At 37.4% G+C, this 26,769-nt stretch overlaps 1 protein-coding gene across 11 annotated transcripts in view; it reads right to left on the minus strand.

Annotated features, from left to right (window-relative positions):
* The window catches only part of LOC113225265 (HMG box transcription factor BBX), a 271,898-nt gene that overhangs the window by 83,769 nt on the left and 161,360 nt on the right, over positions 1–26,769 (minus strand). For all 11 annotated transcript variants that reach the window (XM_026456848.2, XM_026456866.2, XM_026456862.2 and 8 more), the window contains 2 exons: positions 14,205–14,375; positions 7,679–7,921 (listed from right to left, as the gene is read on the minus strand). In XM_026456848.2, coding sequence (XP_026312633.1) covers positions 7,679–7,921; positions 14,205–14,366 — 405 coding nt within the window. In that variant the 5' untranslated portion in view covers positions 14,367–14,375. The remainder of the gene's footprint in view (positions 1–7,678; positions 7,922–14,204; positions 14,376–26,769) is intronic.

Consider the following 26,769-nt stretch of genomic DNA (forward strand, 5'->3'; position numbering starts at 1 on the left):
GGCTGGACCATCGCTTCCTCTGGCTCAGGCAGGAAAAATGGTTTCAAAATGGATCTGCAAGAGGGCTAACTACCTATATGAGTTGGAATAACAGAGGGCAAGAGAAAGGCTGGGAATACGTGGGGTTTTATGGAAAACAATAACAGAATTTACTCTAAGGGTCTACACTCTGTAACTGTATCACAATATTAATCTTGCAGATTCTTAAAGTCAATGTAGATGTTCAAAACCACGTTCATGAGTTCAATCAAGTATAAATTGAGTGGAAGAGTTAAGAATGTGAGAGATAGAGAACAGAATAACACACAGTCTTTGTCCTTAAGGAGTTTAAAGTTTAGATACAGATGCCATCAATTCATGTAAAAACACAAGTTAACACAAGCAGTATACGAGCATCAAGCGAGGGTGGAGGCAGGAAGAGCCTCAGGGTATGAGGATGTCTATCTGTTCTTGGAACCTGGCACTTCATCAATCACTTGCTCTGATTTAGCTAAAAGAGACAACAGTAGAAAGGCTTAATCATTTGTTGTGATGAGACTATTAGGAAAGGAATTACAGAGAAGGCTGGGTAAGGGAGAAATGGGTGAAGACTCTGTATACTCCTCTGAAGTGAATAGCTGAGTGAAATTATTAGCGTGCAGGTCAATCATGTGGGCAAAATCCCTCATTACAGGACTGAAAAGGCCTAAGAGACAGGCCCCAGATACCCAAGGCCAGACTGTTCATACTGATGGTGGGACGGGAAGCTCACTTATCCTCCGAAAACATCAAACAAGCTATCGGTCCTAAGATTTCAACAGAAGACTGTCAGATAACAAAATTTTTGTTAAAAATACTGATTTTCAAAATTCTCCCATTAAATAACAATTCATCTCATGGCTTCCAATTTCTGTCTGCAAATTTCTAACCAATTAGATAAGCTAAGGGAACCCTACTTTGCAGTAGACACATAGTTTCTGACTTACCTGTGGTGCCTGGTAAATGCTGGATCCCTTCTCTCAGGCCCCATCCACTACCACGTTTCAGTAGCAAGAATAATAAATTAGAAATCCTGCTACTGATTTTACTGTTATTCAGTATTGGCATCAAATACCCTTTGTCACAGTATTTTGTCTACTTAATATTTGCTAATGGCATTCTTATGTGACAAAAGACAATATTCTGTCAATCTTTTAAAAACGGAGTCTCAACACTACTTTTCTAGACCATTTACAAAAAAATGCAAATTTGATAAACAAAAGCACTTTAATTTTAATAAAAGACAGACTTACCAACTGTTCTCCATTTGCCTGTTTTTAGTTGGGAGGAGGTGCTATCTAAAAGTCCACTAGTATTTCTAGTTATTACTACGGTAACAGATCTTTTCAAGAGGGTGAAAGAGAAGTCGCAGCCCTAGTGAGATTCAGTCATGAGGGATCCCGAGAAATAAAGACAGATGACTCCAGTGCAAACATATGAAGTATCATCTACCAAAATTATGAAAGAGATTAAACTAGAAATTATTGGATTTCTGAGAAAGAGCTATAACACGTTTTACTGTATAATCATATATGTGATAGAGGGCTAAGTGAATCTCTAGCATAATAAATTCTGAGACAGCTGCTTCTCTTCCCATCCACAAGCAGAAATCACATTATACAAGGGTAAAAGAAGAGAAGGAATTATCTGATAAGTGGTACTAATCTGTACTTTCTTTGTCTGAGGACCTTTCCTTCATAAAAATTCAAAAATTATCGTTCAGATAATACAACTCAATGCATTATCTGATCTGAATTATTCTTGCTAGCTGTTTTTAATAGACAGAAAATTAATTAGACTGTTTCACATGACAGAACACTGAATTAAATTTATGGTTTGATTGAACAACAATAGTTTAAATTCTACATTAAACCTGCAAAACTTTCATAACAAAGTCACTCCAACAGAAATTATACACTTGAAAAAGTGGTTTGAATATGTGACCAGGAAATTATTTGGTTGTTGTGTTGTGGAAATGTCATAAATAAAAATTTGAAAGCAAGGAAACTGCCTACTTCATTTGGCTATAAGGGTGAAAATTATTATGGCAACAGTAGTTATTTTACAAGTATAATTTTACTCCCTAATCTGAGTAATTACGAGAAGAGTCAGTTTAATCAGTGTGCACTAATTTTAAAAATTGAAATTTCAGAATTTATTTAAAAATGTAATTTTGTTACTTTTTAAAAAGTAGACCGTGATCTGTCTACTAAGATCTGTCAATCTAAAAATTAATATCTGAAACCAAATATCAAAACGAGTTTTGAGAAACACAGTTTAAATTCTCAATTTATTCTTCATTAGTTATGGAGTTTTTTATAGTCTTTATAAATTTATTTGAATATTTAAATACAAGTGTTTACTAAACAATTGGCAAATGGACTAATACTTCAAAATCAAATAGTTCACTTAATTAAACATCTATGTTGCTAGAAGCTATTAATAACACTGGATAGTATTGGCCAAATTGGGCAAATGATATTTTTAGTTTTGTTCGTTTTTGTGTTTCAAAGACTAATTTTGCATTTCAGTAGCCCTTCAATGTATTAACAGTTCATAATAAAAATAATAATCATGTAGATAGAGAAATATGAAACAGAAACCAACATAAAGCCACTTATCAGAAATAACCCTAAAACAAACATTTGTATAGAGTTTAAACTTTATGTAATGCTTGTACATATATTTCCTTATTTCTATTTTACACCAACTCTGTGAGGGCAGGCATCTTAATTGCCATTTTACAGATGTGGCAATTCAAAACAGTATGAGAAGGGAGGTTAAATGAGTTAGAATTTAATAATGTAACTTAATAAAATGAGTTTATAAACATTTAAATGTTTATAAAAGAACCTGTACATGATATAGCAATGTTCACAAAGTTATTATTAACATACCAAAAGCAAACATCTGAATATTTCTTTAAACACAGTAAGAAAGTTCTAATATCTAGAACACAGGAATGGAAAAGGTCTCAGAAGCAAGCAATGTTGTGAAACATAAAGCTGACATCTTTAGGTTTACTATCTATATCCCACAAATGTGGTGGGGCCCCTAATTAAACCATGCTCAAAAAGTATAAGCCATTTGATTAGAAGCAGCGAAAGGGGGCTGACGAAGGAGAGAAATGGCAAGTGCTAGCTGAGGGTGGACTCCCCAACTCCTGCAAAAAACCCAAACAAAACAAAACCACCATGAAAAAGCAGAGAGGATATTCAAAAGAATAAAATAGTTGAGAATTACTAATAGACAAAACGTTATTCACAAAAGTCTCATCAAGTCACAGATCATAAAGTAATTCTGTGGAAATAACATGTTAAAGGTTTCAAAAAAAGTCAAAAGATGTTCTGAATACTTTGAGAAAGTATGTAAACAAAATTTTAATGAAATTTCTAGGACAAATGTATAAAATAAAAGTTTTTAAAAGAAGAGTAAAGTTTCATCTCTGTGGAAATCATTTAGGTATAGCAGCTGTTTCTCAGAATGCTGGATAAATGAGGTGCTACTTTAATAGTAGGCAAAGTGCAATAGCATGCTTGCTAGAATACAAATTATACTATTTGTTAAGCATGATGTATAACAGTTAAGAAAAGTTCTCCAGAGTATAATACAAGAGAAAATGAGAGAGTATTTTCTTTGGAAAAGAGTCCATATCTGATGAACCCAAAACAAGGGAATGAATGGTCTTTACAAAAATTATCCCAGCTGAAAACAAATACTAAAAAATAGATTCGTTTTGTCTTGAAGAAACATAAAAGAACTAATCAATAAAAAACCCATGGAATTTTGTGGCCGTCAAAACCTTTCCCAGAATATTGACAAAAACAGGTACCAACACTTTCAAAGGGCTAGTATAGTTCACTTTCAAGTTGCATTTTATTACATTTAATTCCATAGCTGTTTTATTGGCATACAGCTGAACCTCCAAACTTTTAAGTCTGGTCTCTTGTGGGTTTTTGCCTTATTTACCTTTATATCACAATTTTCTGTTACTCTTCTATGCATAACCTAGGCTCCAGGTGAAACAAACTATCTGGTTCCTGAAATTGATTTCAGTTTCCCACACCTACTCTTACCCTTTTCCTTCTCTCTGAATCCTTATACAAAAACCCAGGCCAAATTCTGCCTACTTTGTAAAGCCTTTCCTGATCCACTTCCACCGACTTCCCTCCCCAGCACAAGCAGATTCTTCCCGTAAGACTCATGACATTTTATTGTTACCATTCTTGCCATAATTACCCAAATATACTTTTCTTTCAGGCATCTAAAGTGGACAGGGTGATATACATATTAGAAGAACAAACAGGAGTCAAATGGGAAAGAATATCCCAGCTCCACTGTAGGTTGGTCAAGACACTAACTCCTTCAGAGCCTTAGGTTCCTGCTCTGAGAATGGGAATAATCTTAACTCCCTTTACAGGTTGGTGCTTATTTTATATGCTAAGCACAAAAAGGACCAATCAATCAATAAATGCACAAATTCTGCCTCATGCCTCTGATGCTAAAATAATGGGTATGATAAAGGTCATTCAAATTATTTAAGCTTTCCAAATCTTTCCCTCCTGTTTGTACTCTGTTCTAGCTGAAGTTCAAGATGTGTGATCCTCTCAATTTATCCTCAATTCATTATGATAATTAGTTTAAATGACAAATAGAAGGTTCCAGCAGTATTGTAGGCAAAAATGCAGAGATCTGTATTCCTGTAAGAGTACATACATGAAGATGTTAAAAGGTAAGATATAATTGTTTCTGTGCCTCCTAACTGGCAGTCACACATTCAAAAATTAGAACCTGTGAACATCCACAACACTGCATCATCATATACATTACTGAATTTAAGAAAGCAACCCAGGTTGTAACCTTAGAATAGTCTTTTTAAAATTACTAACGAATTATTGCTTTAATAAGGTTCATCAGAGAACACAAAACCCACAATCAGCCATTTTTTTCCAGTAACTGAAATTAGTACTGGGAAATAATTAAAGAAACTAAAAACAAATCCCAGAACAGGTGCTTTGTCTTACCAGATGCAATAATATAAGATAATCAGGAGCAAGGAAAGGGGTCAGAGGAAATTTTCATGAACAGGTAAACAGACAATCTTTTCAAAGTTGTGTTGTTACTCACTCTTGCTTTTAAAATATACTTCTTTTAAAAACAGCAAGAAAAAGAAAACATTTCTCACTCAACTGATATGGCAGGACAGATACTGGCAAACACCACCTAAGCATTCACACCCCCATCCACACACTATGCTGAAAGAATCTGCCTTGCACCCTAATGGACAACATCTAAAATTTGAGGTTTAAAATTTAAAGGTTACACATCTAAAAATAGTTTTAAAAATGATTGTGTGTTGGGGGAGTCTCGAAAAACAGACCACATTTATCAACGGCGTTGTATCACTAGCTACTATCACAAAACCTGGTTAAATTAAAGGCACTTATTAAGTATTTGTTCACTGAACTCACATTCCAATTAAGGCTGCAATATTAACATAAAAAGCACCACCACAATTACATGCCCTTTAATGTAACTGCAAAATCATTTAGAAAGTAAGTTGAAACAAGTAAGAATCACTTACAACTAGGGACCAATTGTGTAATAATTTTGAAAGTAGCTGAATCTTCTACACTTTGCAGTAGAAATGAAGCAACATTTCATAACAGCAACTAAAAACAGGGCAAATTATAACGTGGAACATCCAGTTACAGTCTCCACATTTAGTAGATTGCACTGGGCCACCTTAACAGATTTCATTTTAGTGCCACAATGGCAAATATTGTGAACCTAATTAAGTAATTAGTAAGGGATTTACTATATGAAAATAATACTTCCTCTTCTTAAAAGTGGCCACCTATTGAGTTTGTAAATTAGGCGTTTTTAAGAAAAAACAAACAATATACTGGGGACAGGCTGCATGTTATCCCAAAACGGCAATCTAAAACAAACTCAAGTGTTTAATCATAGGAAGCTTATGCATTTCCCTATGAGGTTTCAGATAATTATTTATTTTACTCTATAATAATGACTATGAAAAATGTAAGGCTATTTAATGGGAAAGTTTTACTGTTAATTATTGTTATGCTATGGAAATCTAATGAAATATTTAAAATCATGTAGGTTACTGTAATTGATTTTAAATTTTCCACAGGCCCTATATAGTTAAAATCCTGTCTTTAACAGTCAATTCTTGAAGTCTTATATGATTAATTATATAATTATAATTAATAATTATATTTATAATTATTAATACTATTATAATTAACAATCATAATCATTAATACTATTACAATAATTATATTAATACTAATAAAATTAATAATTATACTAATATAATTAATTCTAATTCATAGTAGCAACTATGCTAATAATTTACTCAAGATTCAAATTTCCATGAACATTTCTTAAGAAATTTTTATGTTGTATTTTTTAAAATTTTTATGTTTAATGTTGATGTTTTTAGCTAATTAACTCAATAAAGGCACAGCAACTGGAAGAATTGTTTTTTCACATACTGAGATGTCTACTAAAATGTCTTGAAACTGTATTTTGTCCCCTGCTGGTTCATTTTTTGATAAAACTTAACCAAGTGTTTGGGTGACAGGGGTTTTCATGAACCAAGGTCTTTTTGCAAGTTGCAATGCTGAGGAAATAATATTAGAATTATTCCTGTCAAGTTTAGCCACAATAATATTGCTTTGCTCATCCCTTACTCGGAGCTAAATCCATCACAACACATTTAAATGTATAATGGTCTCACATTAATTCCAAATACAGTAAAAGAACCACGATATAATTTTTGAAGAAATTTAGTAACTGCTATCATTCTGGAAGTGATTAATGTCCCACCTTTCTGAATAGCCTTCCAGCATGGAAATGCTTCCCACTAACTACTGCCTACACAGTATTTACAGGCATGCACACCTCGCAGTACATCCTGTTCCACTGGCATTCAATCATTTATTGGTTTTAAATATTCATATGGCACTACCTACAGAACAGAAACAAGTCAAAGCATATTTCTTGATAATTTTATTACAAAATCAAAAAATGTTAGCATTAGAAAGGATACAAATCTTTGTCCAACTTTCTCATTCCAATAACATTAGAAAAGGAAAAGAAAAAAAAGAAGCTGAGATGCAGAGGTTGACTTATGGATATGGGCACAAAGCTACTTAGCATCAGACCTAGATCAAGACTCTTTCCCATGATATAACTAGAGTAACAAGATTGTCAACTTTACCATAGGCATTCTCTGACAATAAAAGTAGAGTTTCTAGAAAAACTTAGAAAAAAAGTCACCATTCATAATACATTACCATAATAAACAAATCACCATTCACTGTAAACTATTCATAATAAACCTTCACAATAAATCAATCCCTTATATCAATCAGTGGGGTATAGACAATGAGAAAAAACTTCTTGTTAATATATTGTTCTTGGCACCTCCACCAGCATTTCTACATGGACTTGGAACACAGGAACAGGAACAGGAACAAGTCATACAAAGAAAGCACTTATGTTTTTACTTAACATTTGATTCATGATTCACCTTCTCAGTGCTAGACCTTCAACAGGTGCTTCACATTTGTTGACTGGGAGTTTCAGGACTAGTTGCTTTTAGCTATCAGAATACCTTGTCATTGTAACCTACCTCCTTGGCCATGTCTGTGTATTTCTGTTTTTCCTTTGGATCAAGAACAGCCCACCAATCAGCTAGTATCTTGGTAGCACCTCGGTTATCAAGCCTGGGGTGTTCCTGACGTACAAGAGAGCGATGGCGTTTGCAAAATAAAAGAAATGCATTCATTGGTCTCCGGGCTCGCTGCTCTGGTGATTCATCATCTTCAGTTTCACCAACATCTTGCTCTAGGCCATCGGCCCCAAGAAGTTGAACCTATTACCACCAAAAACAAAGCCAGATCTTTAACATGTTTTGGATAATTCTGATTTAACAGTTAGTCTTGGTTTGCAAATTGCATTTTTTCTTAGCTCCATTTAAACAACTTACACATTGAAAAAAATATAATTTTAAAAAATCAACAACCACTGTTCATGGTTGGTAACTAACTTATGATGTAGCCTTCTGCTTAGTTTCTATAGCAACCTGTGCATGCCTCTATTACAGCATATATTACATTGTGTTATAATTGCTTACATTTTTTCCTCTCTCACTAAACAGTGAGCTTTTTGAGGACAAAAGCTCTTGTTCACCTTTACAACCATAGCGCCTAGCTCAATGTCTGATATAATATTAATACTTAACTAACTGTTGAATGAATAAACCCATTCTATGGTTAATGGGTATCAAGATTAACAATATCCACATAAAAAATATGAATAGTAGCTGTGTCTTTCTCTGCTTTGAAAAGTGCCTTTTTCTACAGCTAATAATATGACAATATTTATCATGAAAGTAAGAAATAAAAAGGTAATATAGACTACTCAATGTTTGTGCAAGCATCACAAGTAGAGTCTTGTAGTGTAAAAAAATCAAAATCAGTATTTAACATGATTATTTGAAAGAAGAACTATACAATCAATCTTCAAACTTGTAAATTTCAAGCTTTCTTGTTTAGTGAAATGCTCTGGTGATAGGAATAAACTCCTCTAGGTTTAAACATTCAAAATCAATTTTGAATACTCTTTTTTCCTACACTTCATTCAATCATTGTTCAAGGTCTTCAAGGACTTCTACAAAGCTCCGAATCTGTTCATTCCATCTGGGTAATTCTCATTCCCACTGCCCTAGTACCACTTCGGCCTATGCCTAGTCTTCCCGTTTTTCATCTTCTTTACAATACTTCTTGCATATCGCTGCCAGGTTAACTTTCTTAAAGCACATCTCTGATTACAGAATCTCAGAACATATTATGATTATAAAATATTTTCTAAGGTTAAAATGATTCTATAATGTTTCTTAGACACAATGTAACTATAAACAGAAGGTCACAGTGTTGACTAAGCCCATTTCCTTAATTTCTGGTTTCAAAATTAAAATCAAGCAGGACACGTTGCAGGTTAAGTATCCCTTATCTAAAATGGTTGGGACCAGAAGTGTTTCGAATTTTCGGATTAGGGATATGCAACTTGTAACCATTGGCCTGCATTATGCAGTAGAGTGGTTAATTCTTGAACTTGAGTATGCACTGGAATCCCTGGCGGTTTTGTTAAAACACAGCTAAGTCCCATTCCCAGAATTTCCGAGATATGGAGCGGGTCCTGAGAATTTGTATCTCTAAGAAGTTCCTAGGTGATGCTGATATTACTGGTTTGAGGAACACTCTTCGAGAACCACAACTGTAAGACAACCATGTTCTTTTATTACAATGTTTATTGGGCAATTGTTACAAGCAGATACTTTAGGACTAATCATCTGCTTAATCCAACTGGCATTTTTAAAAAGTCTTGGCCAGGCAGGTGGTTCACGCCTGTAATCCCAGCACTTTGGGAGGCCAAGGTGGGAGGATCATGAGGTCAAGAGATTGACACAATCCTGGCCAACATGGTGAAGCCCTGTCTCTCCTAAAAATTCAAAAATTAGCTGGGAGTGGTGGCACGTGCCTGTAGTCCCAGCTACTTGGGAAGCTGAGGCAGGAGAATTGCTTGAACCCAGGAGGCGGAGGTTGCAGTGAGCCAAGATTGTGCCAGTACACTCCAGCCTGGTGACAGAGCAAGACTCCGTCTCAAAAAAAAAAAAAAAAAAAAAAAAAAAGACTTTTGCCATTAAGTATTGCAAATACAATCAATTAACCATTAATTACCTTCAAACACAAAGAGTACAGAAAAAATCTTGAGGTTGTAGCCATCTAATTTGGAGATATGCTAGGAATTATTATTGGGGCTGAAGGCTACATATTTATCTTCCTCATTATGTATATAATAGTAACAATAATTTGCATTTTTCAAGGGAGTTTTATTTAGCATTCTGAAACTAGGAAGCTAAGAAAAACTAAAAAGTGTACTATTAATATATAAGATGAAGAAGCAATTATATTTCCACCCTTCAGAAAAGAGTAACTTTTCATTCAGTTACTAAATTATAAAATTCAGCGTGTAACAGATGGACAAAGGACCTCATGTTTTGGGAGGGAGAAAAACATACAAACATAAATTTAAAAGCAGTATGCTGACTGCGACAAGAAACCAGCAAGGTAACAAAGCACTGGTGGATGGGAAGAAGTGCAAGATGGCCTCCCTGGAAAAGGTTGCCCGAGCTAAATTTTGAGAAACAAATCAGGCCAGGTGTGGCGGCTCTAATCTCAGCACTTTGGGAGGCCAATGGGGGCTGCGGATCATCTGAGGTCAGGAGTTCAAGACCGGTTAGAGCGACACGGTCAAACCCAGTCTCTACTAAAAATACAAAAGTTAGCTGGGCGTGGTGGCGGACACCTGTAATCCCAGCTACTCTGGAGGCTGAGGCAAAAGAATCACCTGAACCTGGGAGAAGGAGGCTACAGTGAGCCAAGATCGCGCTACTGCACTCCAGCCTGGGTGACAGAGCCAGACTCTGTCTCAAAAAAACAAAGAAAGAAAAAGAAAGAAAGAAAAAAATTTTTTTTTAATTAAAAAATTAAAAATTAAAAAAAGGAGAAACAAATCAGAATGTGTCAGATCGTGAATGGAGAGACATGGGGAACCAACAGGGATTAAGGCTTGCTGGTTTATCTGAACATCAACTTGCAGTTCGACAGTACTGGTATGTAAAAGAGAACAGGGCTTCAGGAGACAAGGATGCAGAACATAATCTGCGCACTTCAGGAAGAATGTGCTCTGCCATATTTACACGCATGTATTTGATCCCATAAACCAGTAGTTTGGAACTATATGGACCAATAAAAACATGTGATTTGACACAGTTTGTCAACTTTTTATTCTGCCAACTATGAATATCGAAAAATGTTTTAATTGCTATTTAATGTAATTATTAATCAAAAAGTAAATATATAAATATATGAATAACAAAATAGAAATAAAAACTCTCTTAGAGTTTAGAACTTAACTTTTCTTTCCCCAGGAGCTCATTAATATTTTCTAAGAAAAATCAACACCAGTCCCCACAGCTGGATCGATGTAATGGAGAGCCATGAGTGATTTTAAGCAGTGGAGGGGCAACATTAGATTATATTTTAAGGAGATAACTTCTAACAACAGCATGAATTTTAAGAATAAAACTAGAAGCAACCCAAACTAGAGAATCCAGTTAAAAATTTATTCCAGCTGTCCAGGCAAAAAAGGGATAGGGCCGAAATCTAGACAGCAGTAATGGGAAGAGAGAAGTGAGAACAGGGACAATATTTAAAAGAGGCAGAACCAAGAGTGGCTGGTAACTAATTGGATCTGAAGGCAGAAAAAGGAAGAGTGATTCTAGCTTGGGTGGCAAAGTTTCTTCATATACAACAAAAAAATACTTGTTCTCAAATGAGAGAAATCAGGCCTGGTGGAGAGCAGAGATCAGTGCCAGGCAGGCTGCATTTGAAGTGGCTATGGGGAATGCTGTGTGGATACCTACGTCTGCAGGATAACAATAAGATACCAATAAACAGAAGGTGCTAAGACTAAAAGTATGGACTAGATCACTGAGTGTGAGTGAAAAGAGAAGAGGACTCAATGACTTTAATCTTTCCCCCAATAAATATTTACTGGGTTCCTGCTATGAGCCAGCCACTCCACTAGGTGCTGTGAGCACACAGTGAGCACAGACAGCAGTAAGCACGGAGGCTGTGACCTCATAGAAACAGGAGCAGCACAACTGGCCTTACATTTTGAAGGGACTCCTCTGGCTACTTTGTTGAGAATGGACTGCAGAAGGGCATGAGCAGAGGCCAGGACAGAGAGAGGTAGATACAATAATCTCTGCTAGAAATGGTGGTGGCTTGGATCAAGGTGGTACATGAAGGAACTGTTAAAAGGGCAACAAAACTGTGAACGTATTTTAAAGGTAGAGTTTGAGAGGATTTGCTAATGGATGGATGTGAAGTTTGAGCAAAATAAAGCAGTAAAGTATGAACTACAAGGTCTCAGGTCTGACAAACTGGAATGTTGCAGTTGCGCTTTACTGAGAAAGGGAAGATGCAGGAGAAGGTTGGGAGAAGAAAAGCAAAAGCTTAGTTTTGAATTCATTCCAACTGAGATTCCTAGTTGATATCTAAATGGATATGCCAAGTAAATAGAAATATGAGTCCAGAGTTCAGAAGAAAAGTCCAAGATGGAGATAGAAATTAAGATTGGAGGCCTAGAGAACATCATCATTTGAGGGGAAAAAAATGCAGGGACATTAACTGAAAGAAACTGGGAAGGAACAGTGGGGAAGGTAGAAATAGAAAGAGAGGCCAGACATGGTGGGTCATGCTATAATCCCAGCACTTTGAAAGGTTGAGAAGGGAGGATTGCTTGAAGCCATGAGTTCCAAACCAGCCTGGGCAACATAGAGAGATCCTGTCTTCACAAAATATAAACAAAATTAGCTGTGGTCCCAACTATTCAGGGAGCTGAGGTGGGAAGACTGCTTGAGCCCGGGACGAGGGTGGAGGCTGCAGTGAGCTGAAATGGTGCCACTGCACTCTAGCCTGGGCAACAGAGTGAGACCCTATCTCAAAAAAGAAAAAGAAAAGATAAATAGAAACAGGTGTGGGTGGCCAAAGGAAAGAAGAAAGAGGAACAGGAGTGGGTGCCCTCACAGAAACAGGAGATTGCTTCAATGACCAAGTGATCAACACATGCAAATGTGTTTACAAAATGAAACTAAGAATAAGCTTGATAATACCCTCAAGTAAGAAGAATAAAACCTATTTCTCTGAAACAGGAAAAGTGGAAGGAAAGATTAGTAAGGAGTGAGACAATTACAGAGGTGTGTACAAGAAGCTAAAAGAGTAACTTCTGGTGGCCTCTATTTTCTCTGTGAAAAAGGAGAAAAGGTCACCAGTAAGAGAGGCCTTAGAGGGTATCCAGGTGATATCTGAAAAAGAGGAAAAATGTTTTTAATTCCTGCTGAAAGCCGAGAAGAGACTGAAAGGATGTTGAAGGCCTGAAAAATATTAAAAACATGTTTGTAAAATTCGTAGTGACACAAAATATGTACTTATTTATTATTTCATTCAGCATACATCTATATTTAACACCTACTATGTGCCAGGCACCATTCTTGGTTCTCAGGCAAGAGGAAAGGACGAGACAGCCAATGCCCCTGTTTTTATACTGAGTTTCTATTCTGGTCTGAGAGAAGACAGACATAAGGAAGTATACAGCTAAATACATGGCAAATAGCAATAAGTGCCATGAAGAAAATCCTTTGACTTTGAATGTGTTGGGTGCGACAAACACTTGAGATGATTTTTTTTTTTTTTTTTTTGAGACAGAGTCTTGTTCTGTCACCCAGGCTGGAGTGCAGTGGTGCGATCTTGGCTCACTGCAAGCTCCGCCTCCTGGGTTCACTCCATTCTAAGCCTCAGCCTCCCGAGTAGCTGGGACTACAGGTGCACACTGCCACGCCCACCTAGTTTTTTTGTATTTTTAGTAGATATGAGGTTTCACGGTGTTAGCCAGGATGGTCTCGATCTCCTGACCTCGTGATCTACCTGCCCCGGCCTCCCAAACTGTTGGGATTACAGGTGTGAGCCACCGCGCCTGGCTGAGATGATTTCTTAAGTCACCTGCATGGTTATGTGACTGACAGCCAGCTGCTGAGGCCTGATGCCAGAGAAGAGGACTAGGAGGAATGAGTCATTACAAAGACTGGGGGCAAGTGCAGCCAGAAGCTATGAACGCCAGGGATAGGGACAAACAGAGCAGTTCTAAGACTACCAAAGGTGGCAGGGCGAGGCCAGAAGCCAAGACAGAGAGGCCAGAAGAGCCACAGGGTAGAATGTCAGATGAGCACATCAAGTTTTAGGAACATCCCCATCTCGATGTATTTGAATATTACTCACAAATCATTGGTTAGGTGACAAAAATAGTATTTAAAAGGCTGTGTCTCAGTCTACACTATTAGGAAGTACAAATACTTCAAGAGCAATCAAGAATTGGAATAAAAATGTACACTAAGTAACTGAACAGGATTCAAGCTATACAGGCTTTTGGAAACACATCTTTTGTAATATTGTTCATGTTCACTATTGTTTCTAGAACATTATGATTTGCTCTAATAAACTCGAAACTTCTACAGTAAATACAGGACTTACCTTATCAATATCCTCCTCTTCGTCTTCCTCTTCTTCCTCTTCTGAAAAATCAAGAAGTTTCTTTGCTAGCAATGGATGCCACTGAAGACACTTTCGTTTTGGTCGTTTTCCAACCCCTTCTCCTTCTGCTGAATGATCCTTATTTCTATTACTGCCTTTCATTACTGTGACCTGTAATAGGAGGAGAGAGAGACAGAAACAGGGAGACAGGGAGAGAAAGAGAGACACTGAGATAAATCAAAGTAAATTTGATTAAAATTAGTTTATTTAGCTCCCTAAGTATTAATTAGATTATAATTTTAATGACTAAACTATCTACTAGCTCATTTACTGGACTCAGTGGGAATCCAAAATACATAACGAAACATTCATTTTAGTGGGCTAAATGGAGGTAATAAAATTTGCCTTTTGTGAAATCTACTTCCCTCCGCTACACAGCTTCAGAACCTAAAACCCCAGTAAGCTTAAGGATATTACCAGTTACCTTCACCTGTGTGTATTTACTCAGGGAAGCATTTCTCAATTTCCCATCAGAAGAATATGAAGGATGCCTCCCAAGAGAGTTGAAGACTTCACAGCGACTTGCCCCCCAGGCATTCTCTGATGGCTATTTTACTATAACAATTTACATGAATTTTGCATTCTATACCATGTTAAATCTGTGCTTATAACATTACTAAAAAAAATGAGTAATTTGTAAGAATCCAAAGTTTTGAATTTGGGCAGCTGGCTAAGAAATGGCCAAGCTATCAACGTGACAAAAATCATTTAGAAGCCTAAAACTCTGAATTACTTTTCAATGATGTAAAAAAAGTTCTTATCCTTGATAAAAGCAATACATATTTCTATTAAACAGGTGAAAATTGCATAAAATGAGGTTTGCCCTCTCCATCATGTCCCGCACCATGGTGCAGAAGTAACTGCATGTTAGTTTCCTGTATGTTTTCTCACAACTTTTTTTCTGATGTTATTTCTCATTCATTCATTCAAAGTAATGTTAAAATAGAAATTACTGTTACGGAAAAACTCAAACAATACAATTAACTGCCATCAGTTTAAATGGTTCATGAATGCTGACAATACAAACATATGTACAGTTGCTAAAATCACCAAGTAGCAGCCTATTTGCTCACTATGTTTGCATTAGTCCAAATACTTGAGAAGTGGTACCATTAAACTTTTAACACCATACTGAAACAGAAACTGGGATTGATGAACACATAATATAAAGATTCATGTAGTTCTCAAGCCATTCAGAGAATATGATACAGGCAAATTTATCTGTCTTCCTTGTTTCTGGATTCTGGGTCATGCCTAGGTCTTACTTCAAACAAATATTCACCAGTGTTTTCTCCTAGTACTTGTACAACTTCAACTTAAACATTTAAATACTTGATCAATCTGGGATTCATTTTGATAAAGTAAGTGAGGTAAGGATCTAGCTTATTCTTTTTTAAAAAATAGCCACTATACCAATACCATTTATTAAATAATCCAGCTTTTCACTATTCCTTCTATCCTACATTAAATTATCACATGTATACGAGTCTATTTCTGGATTATCTTCTGTTAATAACCTCCCTCCAACTACTTGCCTATCCTTTGACCAATTTCAATGTCCTTAGGGACTATATCATTCTACATCTTTTTAAATATACAAATATATCAATAAACAGCCATTAAAAAATTTAAGCTGCATATATCATACTCTTCTATCTAGGTCAATACATGTTGATTGTTCTAATTTAAAAATAATTGTGTAATATTCTAAAAATGAATGTATCACAATTTACTGAGTCTACTACTGATGAAGCAATTATTGTGCTACAATAAAACTCCTCATTTTAATAAAATCATTTTCTAAAAAACCTTCATTTTTAACAGAAGTTCTCATTAAATTTTTTTTTTTTTTTTTGAGACAGAGTCTCGCTCTGTCACCCAGGCTGGAGTGCAGTGGCGCAATCTCGGCTCACTGCAACCTCCACCTCCCAGGTTCAAGCGATTCTTCTGCCTCAGCCTCCTGAGTAGTTGGGACTACAGGCGCACACGACCACACCCAGCTAATTTTTGTATTTTTAGTAGAGACGGGGTTTCACCATATTGGCCAGGCTGGTCTCTAACTCGTGATCTTGTGATCCGCCCGCCTTGGCCTCCCAAAGTGCTGGGATTACAGGCGTGAGCCATCGTGCCCAGCCTTCATTAATTTCTTACAAGCTATTCCAGTAAAGACAAAGAAAGGAGGAAAAGAAAAACATGCTCTTGTGGCTTTCTTAGCAAGAAATTCATGCTGGAATATCTGAAGCAACTGAATTACTTGTGTGGCTGACTCAAGAATATAAGAAGTTACCGAAAACTAAATGGAATTAGGTATCTGGTGTGCTCTTAATAAGAGAAGATATCTTGTGAATTGATAGACCATTTAACAATTCCCATTCTATCCACAAATAAAAGTTGGCACAGGTAACCCAATTTCCAGAAATGCCAATGTTATGTAGAGAGAAGAGGAAACGGTTATTTCTGTAGCATAGTAATCACTTCCGGATGAGTTGCTTGAGTGGTAGTTAAACCCATTTGAGGGTCTAATATTTTAAATAGTAAAAGAAATCAGTGGGAAACTGTAAGTAAGGCAGCTTCTATCAACTGGAGAGGGTAAAGTGATTGCCAATGCCAAGAGAAAAATACATCTTTAGCCCCCAAAATTTTGAATTAAATTGTTATTTATGTGTGAATGTATATATATGTGTGGGTATGTGTGCACCTTTGTGTGTGTATATATATATAATTTCAATATTCAAAGAGAAAACAGGATCTCAAGAATCAAATTAATGAGGGGAATATGTGGCTTCTTTCTGGGTTCAAAATAATCGCATTCAGTCCTCCCTCACTTCTAAGTCTTTCCACGTAGCTCACATACCACTTTGGAGAAAATGTCTTTTCTGATACTCCAGAAATTAATCTTTGTCACCCAGAAATACATTAGAAAGACTTTACATTGCTAATGGCACTTATCACATTTTCCCTCGAATTATAATTATTTAGATACATCACACCTCCATTGCTAGGCCTTTTTCTTAATGTTCCAAGACTATACTTATATGCTCAGAAACATCCTGGCACATCAGATCATCAAGATCTGTTAGTTGTGAGGATTGTCAGAAACAATGATACAAAATCCTGTGCCAAATTGTGATGATGACTCACTATTTATATTCTCTAAGATAGCTTCAAGATTAACTACAATTTCTTACGCTTTCCTGAATTCAGATATTCTTTTCTAAGTGGGAAAGAAAAGGAATTGAAAACTGTGCACAACTCAGACACACAGACCAAGGTGGCATGTGATGTCTGAGAACCACCAGATGCACAGGCTTGTGGAGAAATGAGGCTGGCAACCCCTAGCATAGGGCCTGGAACAAAGTAGGTACACTTTTAGCAGGTATGGAAGATGAACAAAACAGTAAGTGATTTGGAAATGGTATACCTCAGATGAAATAATTAAGAAAAATGTACTATAATCGATCTGTAACTATGAAATACCTCAAAGTATAAACTGTGCACTTTAATAATTCATAGTTATCTAATTTGTTCTTTTTTTTTTTTTTTTTTTGAGACAGAGTCTCGCTCTGTCGCCCAGGCTGGAGTGCAGTGGCCGGATCTCAGCTCACTGCAAGCTCCGCCTCCCAGGTTCACGCCATTCTCGCGAGTAGCTGAGACTGCAGGCGCCCGCCACCTCGCCCGGCTAGTCTTTTGTATTTTTTAGTAGAGATGGGGTTTCACCGTGTTCGCCAGGATGGTCTCGATCTCCTGACCCCGTGATCCGCCCGTCTCAGCCTCCCAAAGTGCTGGGATTACAGGCTTGAGCCACCGCGCCCGGCATCTAATTTGTTCTTAATTCTGTATGGATCTATTTTCAAATTATTGAAAGAATGCAAAACAGTGAAGGGAAATGATGTTCCTGATTATGATTCAGAAGTAATGAGAAAGCAAGAGAGAATAATTTTAAAAAGATTTTAAAAAGTGGGAAAGACAAGGGCAAAGAAAGCATAATTTTGAGACAATGTTATCACTCATCTTACTTCAACAATGAGGAGGAGGTGAAATTGTTAATTTTTAAAGTGACAGAGGACTAATCTTGTAATTATTTTGCCACTAAAAAGCCCACACATTTTAAAGTTTGGTTTCTTGGTCTTAGAACAAGAGGAAATTAAGCTAACAATCTATATGCTGTAAATGAAGCAAATGTTGGACTTTATTCAAAAGGAGTTATTCTTCCATTCTGCACTGCAATTTTAGAATAATTGAAATCAGGTTATTTAACTATCAATGGACTCTATACTTGAAAAACTAAATATCATCAAATTATGATGCTCAGACTGTCAAATGATGATCTAAAACACCTACCAACATGTATCTGGTGAAAACAAACGAACCCATGTGTCCCCTCTTCGCCCCCTTTCTATGTATGGCAGGACAGGTGACCCTAAATAGACATCCTCTACTGAATTCAATGTAAACTGACAAATTAGGAAAAACTTCATTTAATTATATTCTTCAAATGTAGCAAGCCTGAGCCGAGCATGGTGGCTCATGTCTGTAAACTCCCAGCACTTTGGGAGGCCAAGGCGGGCGAATCACGAGGTCAAGAGATCGTGCCATTCTGGCCAACATGGTGAAACCCTGTCTCTACTAACAATCCAACAATTAGCTGGTTGGTGGTGGCGTGCACCTGTAGTCCCAGCTACTCGGGAGGTTGAGGCAGGAGAATCACTTGAACCCGGGAGGCAGAGTTTGCAGTGAGCCAAGATAATGCCACTGCACTCCAGCCTGGCAAAAGAGTTAGACTCTGCATAAAACAACAACAACAAAAAAAGTAGCAAGCCCATTCATGAAGGACCTTTACTGAGGTCAGACTTCATGAGAAACTTAAAGAAGAAAGATTTTAGAAGGAAACAGTACAAAGCAAATGCCATATTTATTAAAAGAATAATAATAATAAAAAAGGACACTGGAGCCCGATAGGCTTCCTTTAGAATCCTGCCTCTACCACAAACTACCTGTTGGAAAGGGAAAGTTAATACCTGTGCTGATATTTCCTCAGGTGAAAATTAAATAATAACAGCTCTACTGTGAGAACACATATGTAATACCCAGCACAGTGTCTAGAACATTCCCGTTCACTGTTGGCAAATCCCCCCTTTACTCAACAAGCTTTTTAGACTGGGGAGCATGGGTTTAACAGGCAGCATCTGCTTACTTAAACTCATCCTAAGATGCCATTCAAAAGGGAGCACACATGTCTCCCATTTGATAGCAGTCCATATGCTGCCCAGATGATGTACGCTGCAGCCTCAGAAACTGAAAAAGAAAGATGGAGAGTTTCCTTTGTCTGAGTGATACACAGTCAGAAACAGTGCCTTGGCACCATCATAAATTTTGCGAATAAGATCCTCTCGTCTATTGTCTTGTCTTACAATTCAGGCAACAGTTACACTTTAATCTTCAAAACATTAGTATATACTGAACTGTGTCACAGTGGTATTTTAAACTGCTTCCTAAAAGTCCAATGAAATTCCACTCAAATCCTGGTCATTAAAATTCACGCCCAGTGAAACAGGAGAGTATGTATGGGAGGCCCATTAAATACCACTGCTAGACAACTATATATTCTAACCATAAACAGGGCCTCATCTGGGTCCAACTAAGACTACAAAACTTCACAGCCTTCTCCAGTCTATGGAGGAGAGGAAAAACTAGCCCAAAGACACTGTAACATTGTGGAAACTCTAGTACTTCCACACAAATCGGACCCGCCTGCTTTCATTCTTTCTAAAGAGTTCTGGGACTTTCAAGTCACACCTTGCTTTCAATCTTTCAAGGGGTCCTGCTACCACAGAAGACAGCAAATACTCCAAATCTGAAGTCTTCCTCCTTCTCACCTGAAAAGTCTCCCATGTTCTCTTAAAGTCCTTCTCATCCTCCAAGACCCAGGTCAAGTATCTTCTTTTATCTGAAAGTCCTAAGTCAAAGTCCATCACTCTGCTATGAGCTTTGGCTGTACTTGACTTTGTTAGGTCAAGCACTTATCAGAGTGTTTTGACAACTCCCCTGTACCCCGCTTTGGTTGAAAAGTGTCCTCCAAAGTTAATCCCCAGTGCAATGGTGTTGGGAGGTAGGACCTAATAAGAGGCGATGAGGTCATGGGGGATCTGCCCTCATGAATGGATTAACGTTGTGATTGTGGGAGTGAATTAGTCATCACTAGAATGGGTTTGTTATTAAAGCAAGTTCGGCCCCTTCTTACTCTTACCCTCTCTTGCTCTTCTGCCATGGAATAATGAAGCACAAAAGCCTTCCCCAAATATTGGCCCCATGCTCTTGCACTTCCCAGTCTCCAGAACTGTGAGCCAAATAAACTTTTGTTCATTATAAATTATCCAGTTTGTGGTATTGTTATAGCAACATAAAATGGACTAAGACATCTCCACGTCCACAAAAGGTTGTGACCTTCAGAGTGCAGGTGCCATCATTACCTTTTTGGTCTCAGTGCCTAGCACGGAGCCTACTACACAGCAGTTTCTGAAAAGGGTATTTATTGGCTTATAATTTCCTCATCTAACACTTAACCACATATGGCTTCTCAGAATGACATGCTTCTAAATTTTTTTAAAAATTCTAATATGCAACTAACATTTATTAAATATTTAATTGCTATATATTTACTTTCTCATTTAATCCTCACAAAAACACTCTGATGCAGTTACTATGATGAACTCCACTTAAAGCAACAGGGTTCAGTAACTTGCCCAGGGTAACACGGCAAGTAGAGGAGCTGGAACTGGACCCAGGAAACCTAGCTCAAAGAACCCAAATGCTACCTGGGAAAAAGAGCTCTAATATAAAGCTCTTCAATCTGCAACTCTCTAACTATTTCCTGTAGAACAAACAGCTCATAGGCCATGAAAATACCAAAAGGCAGCATTAAGGGGCTGGTAAGGGAACACCACTTTTCATGGTAGAAAAGCAAGTACACATCTCTGATAATGCCAAGTGACAATTAAATTAGATTAACTATAAAACTCTTTGAAGATAAAAACCCTACAAGTGCTAATCATTATTATTTATTGTAATTCTAATGACAATTCTAAACTGTAGACAGATGACATGAAAAATATCTCATTCAATAAAGTAATACTCTCATTTTAGAAGCAATTCACTCACTATTCATGCAAAAAGTGTCTTTAAATATGTTCCTTATTGAAAAGCAGTAGCTCTTCAAGTTGAAACTTTAACTCTGTCAAGATGTTATCGATATGCTCTTCATGAATACTAATAAGGTACCCACTATTCAAAGAAGGGCTTAGCTGTACTGGCAGTTCTGGTCCCTCTGCCTTTACCTCATAAAGAAATATGTATTTTTAAGATCTCTAACACCTGCACTCCATGACGCTTAGCCTTGGGTCAGCTTAACGTGGTTCTCAAATGGAATGCTGTTCTAGGCTACAAAAAGAGACAAAAGCTACCTTGAAAGAGATAAGGCACCCAAAGAGGTGGCTTGAGGAGGAAAAGCTATATACATAGAGGTCAGCAGCAAGTTAGGACATGTTCCCCACCACACCTTCCAAAAATGCAACCTTCTGTTTTCCTGTAATTTTATGGAGGTGTTTACATTCTTAATCAAAAAGTCACTGAATTCCTATTCTTCAACAGACCTAACAAAAAAGTATTTGCCTCTTTTAGTTTACAAATTCACAAAGGTTTTTATTATATGCACTTATTACAGGGCTAGAACATAATGATCACATTGACAAGCAGCTGAAACACAAGAAGATAAGCTCATGGGTGTGTCTTCCTCCTTTACTCTCAATGCAGCTGAACACATATGTATTGATCACCTGCTGAGCTATGCTCTGTAAGAGTTAAGTGTCCAGTCTTACCTCCCATTCAACTCACCTCCTGCTGGGCTGGTGCTTGCCCTGCTCTCCACACCCACCATATGCTTCTGCGCAGAACTTTCTCTGCTCTCCCAGGCCTGCACACGGTCCCCGACACCCCCATTCTCCCTCTCTATGCAAGGCCTCTCCGAATATCCATTTCTAAAAGGCTGTGTTTGCCTCATTCATGTCTCTCTCCTTTCTGAGCACCTTTTTTGATCACTGCAGCACTTAATGGCTGTGCCATAATTTTTGACACTTGATTGTATGACAATTATCATTTTCCTGTACAATGTATGTATAATGATTTCATGTGAATTCCTCCCACAGAGACCCTTGAGGGTAATGAACATGCCAGATGCTTTTTTTGGATCTGTCAGAGCAAAGATCTCTGTGCTAGACAGGGAATAGATGTTCAGTGAATATGTGGAGAATTGAACATAGAAACAATACTTCTCTGCTTTCTTATTATGCTTTTCTTTATGTTGTTTTGCTACAAGGCAGAAGGGACATAAGGCTTGAAAAGAGATATGCAGAGAAGAAATAAGAAGCCAGGAAAGGTTGTTTGGATGGGAAAGGAGAGAGAAAAGAAACAAGCAAATTGACAAGGCAATGTAATAAACAGAATAAAATCAAAGCCACTTCCAAACAGTTGTCTAAAACATGTTCCTTTATTCCCTTCTCCGGTTATTTGTCAATGACTTTCATTATTCTCTCAAAACAGAGTACTATTATACCTTCCGCTCACTGGTCCTCTTACACTTTCACAAATGGTCCAGTAATAAACCCTAACTTTAAACTTATCCAACTATTTTTCTTCTCAGGTCTATTTCCAGGTTTCTGGCTGCTCCTGTGTTCTGACCCTACTACAAAAGTTTTCAATCTCATGTTGGTCTTAAGTGCTTTTTTACTTGTTCTTTACTTTTATCCTTTTTACTTGTCTTACTCAGTTACACAGTCAATCCCACAGTGCCCATTATAAATTCTGTTTCTCAATTCCTGCTGATGATGGTGAGCAAGGATAAATGATGACAATCCTAGCTAGACATATATAATGCTTCCCATGTACCAGAGCTAAGAGATTACATCTATTAACTCTCTTAACTTACAATAAGCCTAAGAGGTAGGTACTATTATCCCCTTTTTTTACAGATGAGAAAACTGAGGCAGAGATAACATATTTCGCCTCCTTTAGTTTATAAATTATCAAAGGTTTTTACTATATCCATTTGTTACATGGGTAGAACATAGGTATTGCATTGGCAAGAACTGGAAGCACAGGAAGACAGGTTCGTGGAATCTCCATATTTACTGTCAATGCAGTTGAATACATATTTACTGAGCACTTGGTGAGCTATGAATTATGTTTATAAATCATACCACTAGCATGTAATTGGTGAAGCTAGTATTTGAACTCAGGCGGTCTGGCTTCAGAGTCTGGTTTTTGACCATTATACAATATTGCTTCATCATCATATATTTTATTGAACATTTGCTACATGCTAAACACTTTACATGAATTAATTTCTTTAATCCTTAATACAACTCTAGGTGAAAGATACTACAATGAATATACCTTAAGTATAAAGCAACTGAGAATGACAAACCTTAAGCAGCATGCCTGAGGCCACTCTGCCAGCACATGGCGGGCCCAGGAATGAAAACAAGGTCTTCTGTTCCCTAGAGCCTGAGCTTCCAATCATGTCCCCATACTGCCTTCCTGCCACCTGCAATCCTTGTCACTCTAAGAAAATACCTTTGCCTCCTGCTTAACTAGCAGGAAGGTGTTAACCTTCCTGAACCCTCCCAAATTCTCCTCTTGCCTACCAATTTCAAAATTTCTTTTCTTCTTCTGTTTTCTTTCAAAGGTAGAAATTCAAGGTCAACTCCTTCCCTCACCTCACCCCCAATCTATATGTTTCCCTCCTGTTATCCTGAGCCATTAGTCTTTTAGTTACTTTGATGAAGTCTAAAGTCCTGTCTGAATTCTCACCCTCCTTTAGCTAGTCCTCTTTCTTCCTACAAACTGGCCTCTAGCCCTTAGGCTATGGTACTGCCTAATGTGGCTAGGATCCAAGAACCAGCCTGCTTGGTACTGTCATTTGTTCACAGCCTCCACACCCAACGATGTGCTTCACTAAGTGACCTGGTTCCTAATATTCTTGCTTCTAAACCTCAGGATTAGTTTCCTAGAAAGAGCTTCCAACTTGTTCCAACGTCCCTATCACCTCTGGCTTCTCTACCTCACTATGACTCACATGTCTTTAATTTCTATCCTCTCAGAGAAAATATCTCGTATGAGCTAGGCCTCTGCTTCCACCATACCCTTGTGGAGTTATGTCAGAGCCTGGTGAATACAAACTAGACATCCCTTCCCTTCACATAAGCATCTGGAAAGCATATCTTTCTTTGCAACTTTCTCTCCATAAACTGAAATCACTGCAATTAGCTGTTTACCCTGACATCTAATCTCTCAAAAATCTGTCCCTTCTACCTCTTACAAAGAGTCTACTCTTCTCCAGCCCCACAAGGCTGGTTCAGCTGTCTGACCTTCTTACCTATAGCTCTGCTGACTTTAATTCTCCACACAACAAATACCTGCTCATATCCTTCTCCTAAAGGGAACCTCTTTAACAGTCCCTCAGTGTACTAAAGATAAACTCCAAATTCCTTCCTTCACATAAACACCTAAGACTCTTCCTGACCTAGTCCAGCTTGCCTTTACAGCTGATGTTTCTTTGGTCCATTCTCACTCTCAAAGTTCTACCCATACTGAGCCACATGCCATCACCTGGAGCTTGCCATGCACTCCCACCTTCTGGAACCTGGCTGCTGTTTCCTTCTGGTGGAACTCATTCCTGCTTCAGGGCTTGGCTTGGATCTCACCTCATGCCCCTCTGGTCCTTTCAAGTCTCAGAGAGGTGTCTCCATAGCACCCTACACTTAATAGGCTACAGTGAAATGACCTGTTTCCTTCTTTATATCACACTCAACTGTGACAGAGAACAGGGGCTGCATGATGTTCACCATGATGTGTCTCCAGGGCTTGACACAGAGCCAAGGTGCACTGCAGGCAAATAAATACTTGTTGAATGAATGAGTTCTAGGACTGTTCCCTGAAGTCCATTCCTCTTGCCCCTAGTCCTTTTCCTTGTTCACCATCCTGCTTTTCCAATCCATCCTTGCCATGCCCTGCTGTGTGACCCTCCATTTCAGAAATTCCTAACAATTACTCAAATAGCATACTCAAACTGCCAAACTAAAACACCTGGTGATTTTATTTACTTAGAAATAGTTTCTAAGTATTGTAGATCTGAAGGGAGAAAAATTACTCTCCATTTGTAATTTTGACCTTGGAAGAGAAATAATTATCCACTCCCTTTTCTCCTGTATCCATCACTGAACACTGATTTTTAATCTTCCATGCTACAGATTACATAGGGCCCTTTGTTTTTTTTTTTTTTTAGACAGAGTCTCGCTCTGTCGCCCAGGCTGGAGTACAGTGGCACAATCTCGGCTCACTGCGACCTCTGCCTGCCAGGTTCAAGCGATTCTTCTGCCTCAGCCTCCCAAGTAGCTGGGACTACAGGAGTACGCCATCACGCCTGGCTAATTTTTGTATTTTTAGTAGAGATGGGGTTTCACCACACTGGCCAGGCTGATGTCAAACTCCTGACCTTGTGATTTGCCCGCTTCAGCCTCCCAAAGTGCTGGGATTACAGGTGTGAGCCACCGCACCCGGCCTACCCCTTTGAATTTTAAGAGCAATCATACATACATTTTTTTTAAAAAAAAAACAGATATACATTAAGTTTCATCTAAAATGGTAAAAGTTTAAAAGGATAATTTTTCTTTTATATGACTTAGTCGTTTTTAGTTTAAAAATAATAAAAAGGTCTGGATGTTTTCTATTATCCTGATCTCTAATTATAATTTAAAAAAAAATGCAGAAACAATGACTTAGTTAAGAATCAACAATCTGTATCACTGATTGGAAATCTTTTTCCTTAGTTACTGTTCTATATTCTAAGAAAGATGGCAAATAACTTAACAGTTAAATTGACTTCACTTTATAAAGCAAAACTTCTCAGTCTTAATGGTTGCAAAACAAACATATTTTTCTCAAAAGCAAAAAAAGAATACTTATTTCTTATTTTAAGCAGTATAGTATTTAGTGAAGTTGCTTATCCTAGCTGCTGCATCGCCCACCTACTTATACTTTGGCACACTAGAATTACACTCACCATTTACTAAATTACAAATTACATAATGGTAGGTGTGGTTTACCTTTACCTTTCCAAATGCTTAGAATACTTCCTTGAATATATGTATTTAATAACTAGTACTTGAAATGCATGAATCTAATCATCTTATATCAGCCTGCACATTTGCCAAGGAAATTAATTAGAATGCATAGGGTGCTATGATTAATTTCTATATAGTGTTGAGCAGAAAACCATTTGTTTTATACTTGCTTCATGCTGGATGAAATTTTTATCTTAAATACTTTCCAATTTCATGATTTAATATATATATACAAAATGTAAGTGCTTACTTGATGATTCAGTCATAACAGTACTCTGTTTAGAACATTAACAATTCCTTTTATATTTCTTTCATGTGTTATTTATATT

This window comes from Piliocolobus tephrosceles, unplaced genomic scaffold (genome assembly GCF_002776525.5).
Source record: "Piliocolobus tephrosceles isolate RC106 unplaced genomic scaffold, ASM277652v3 unscaffolded_20, whole genome shotgun sequence".
Taxonomy (NCBI): Eukaryota; Metazoa; Chordata; class Mammalia; order Primates; family Cercopithecidae; genus Piliocolobus; species Piliocolobus tephrosceles.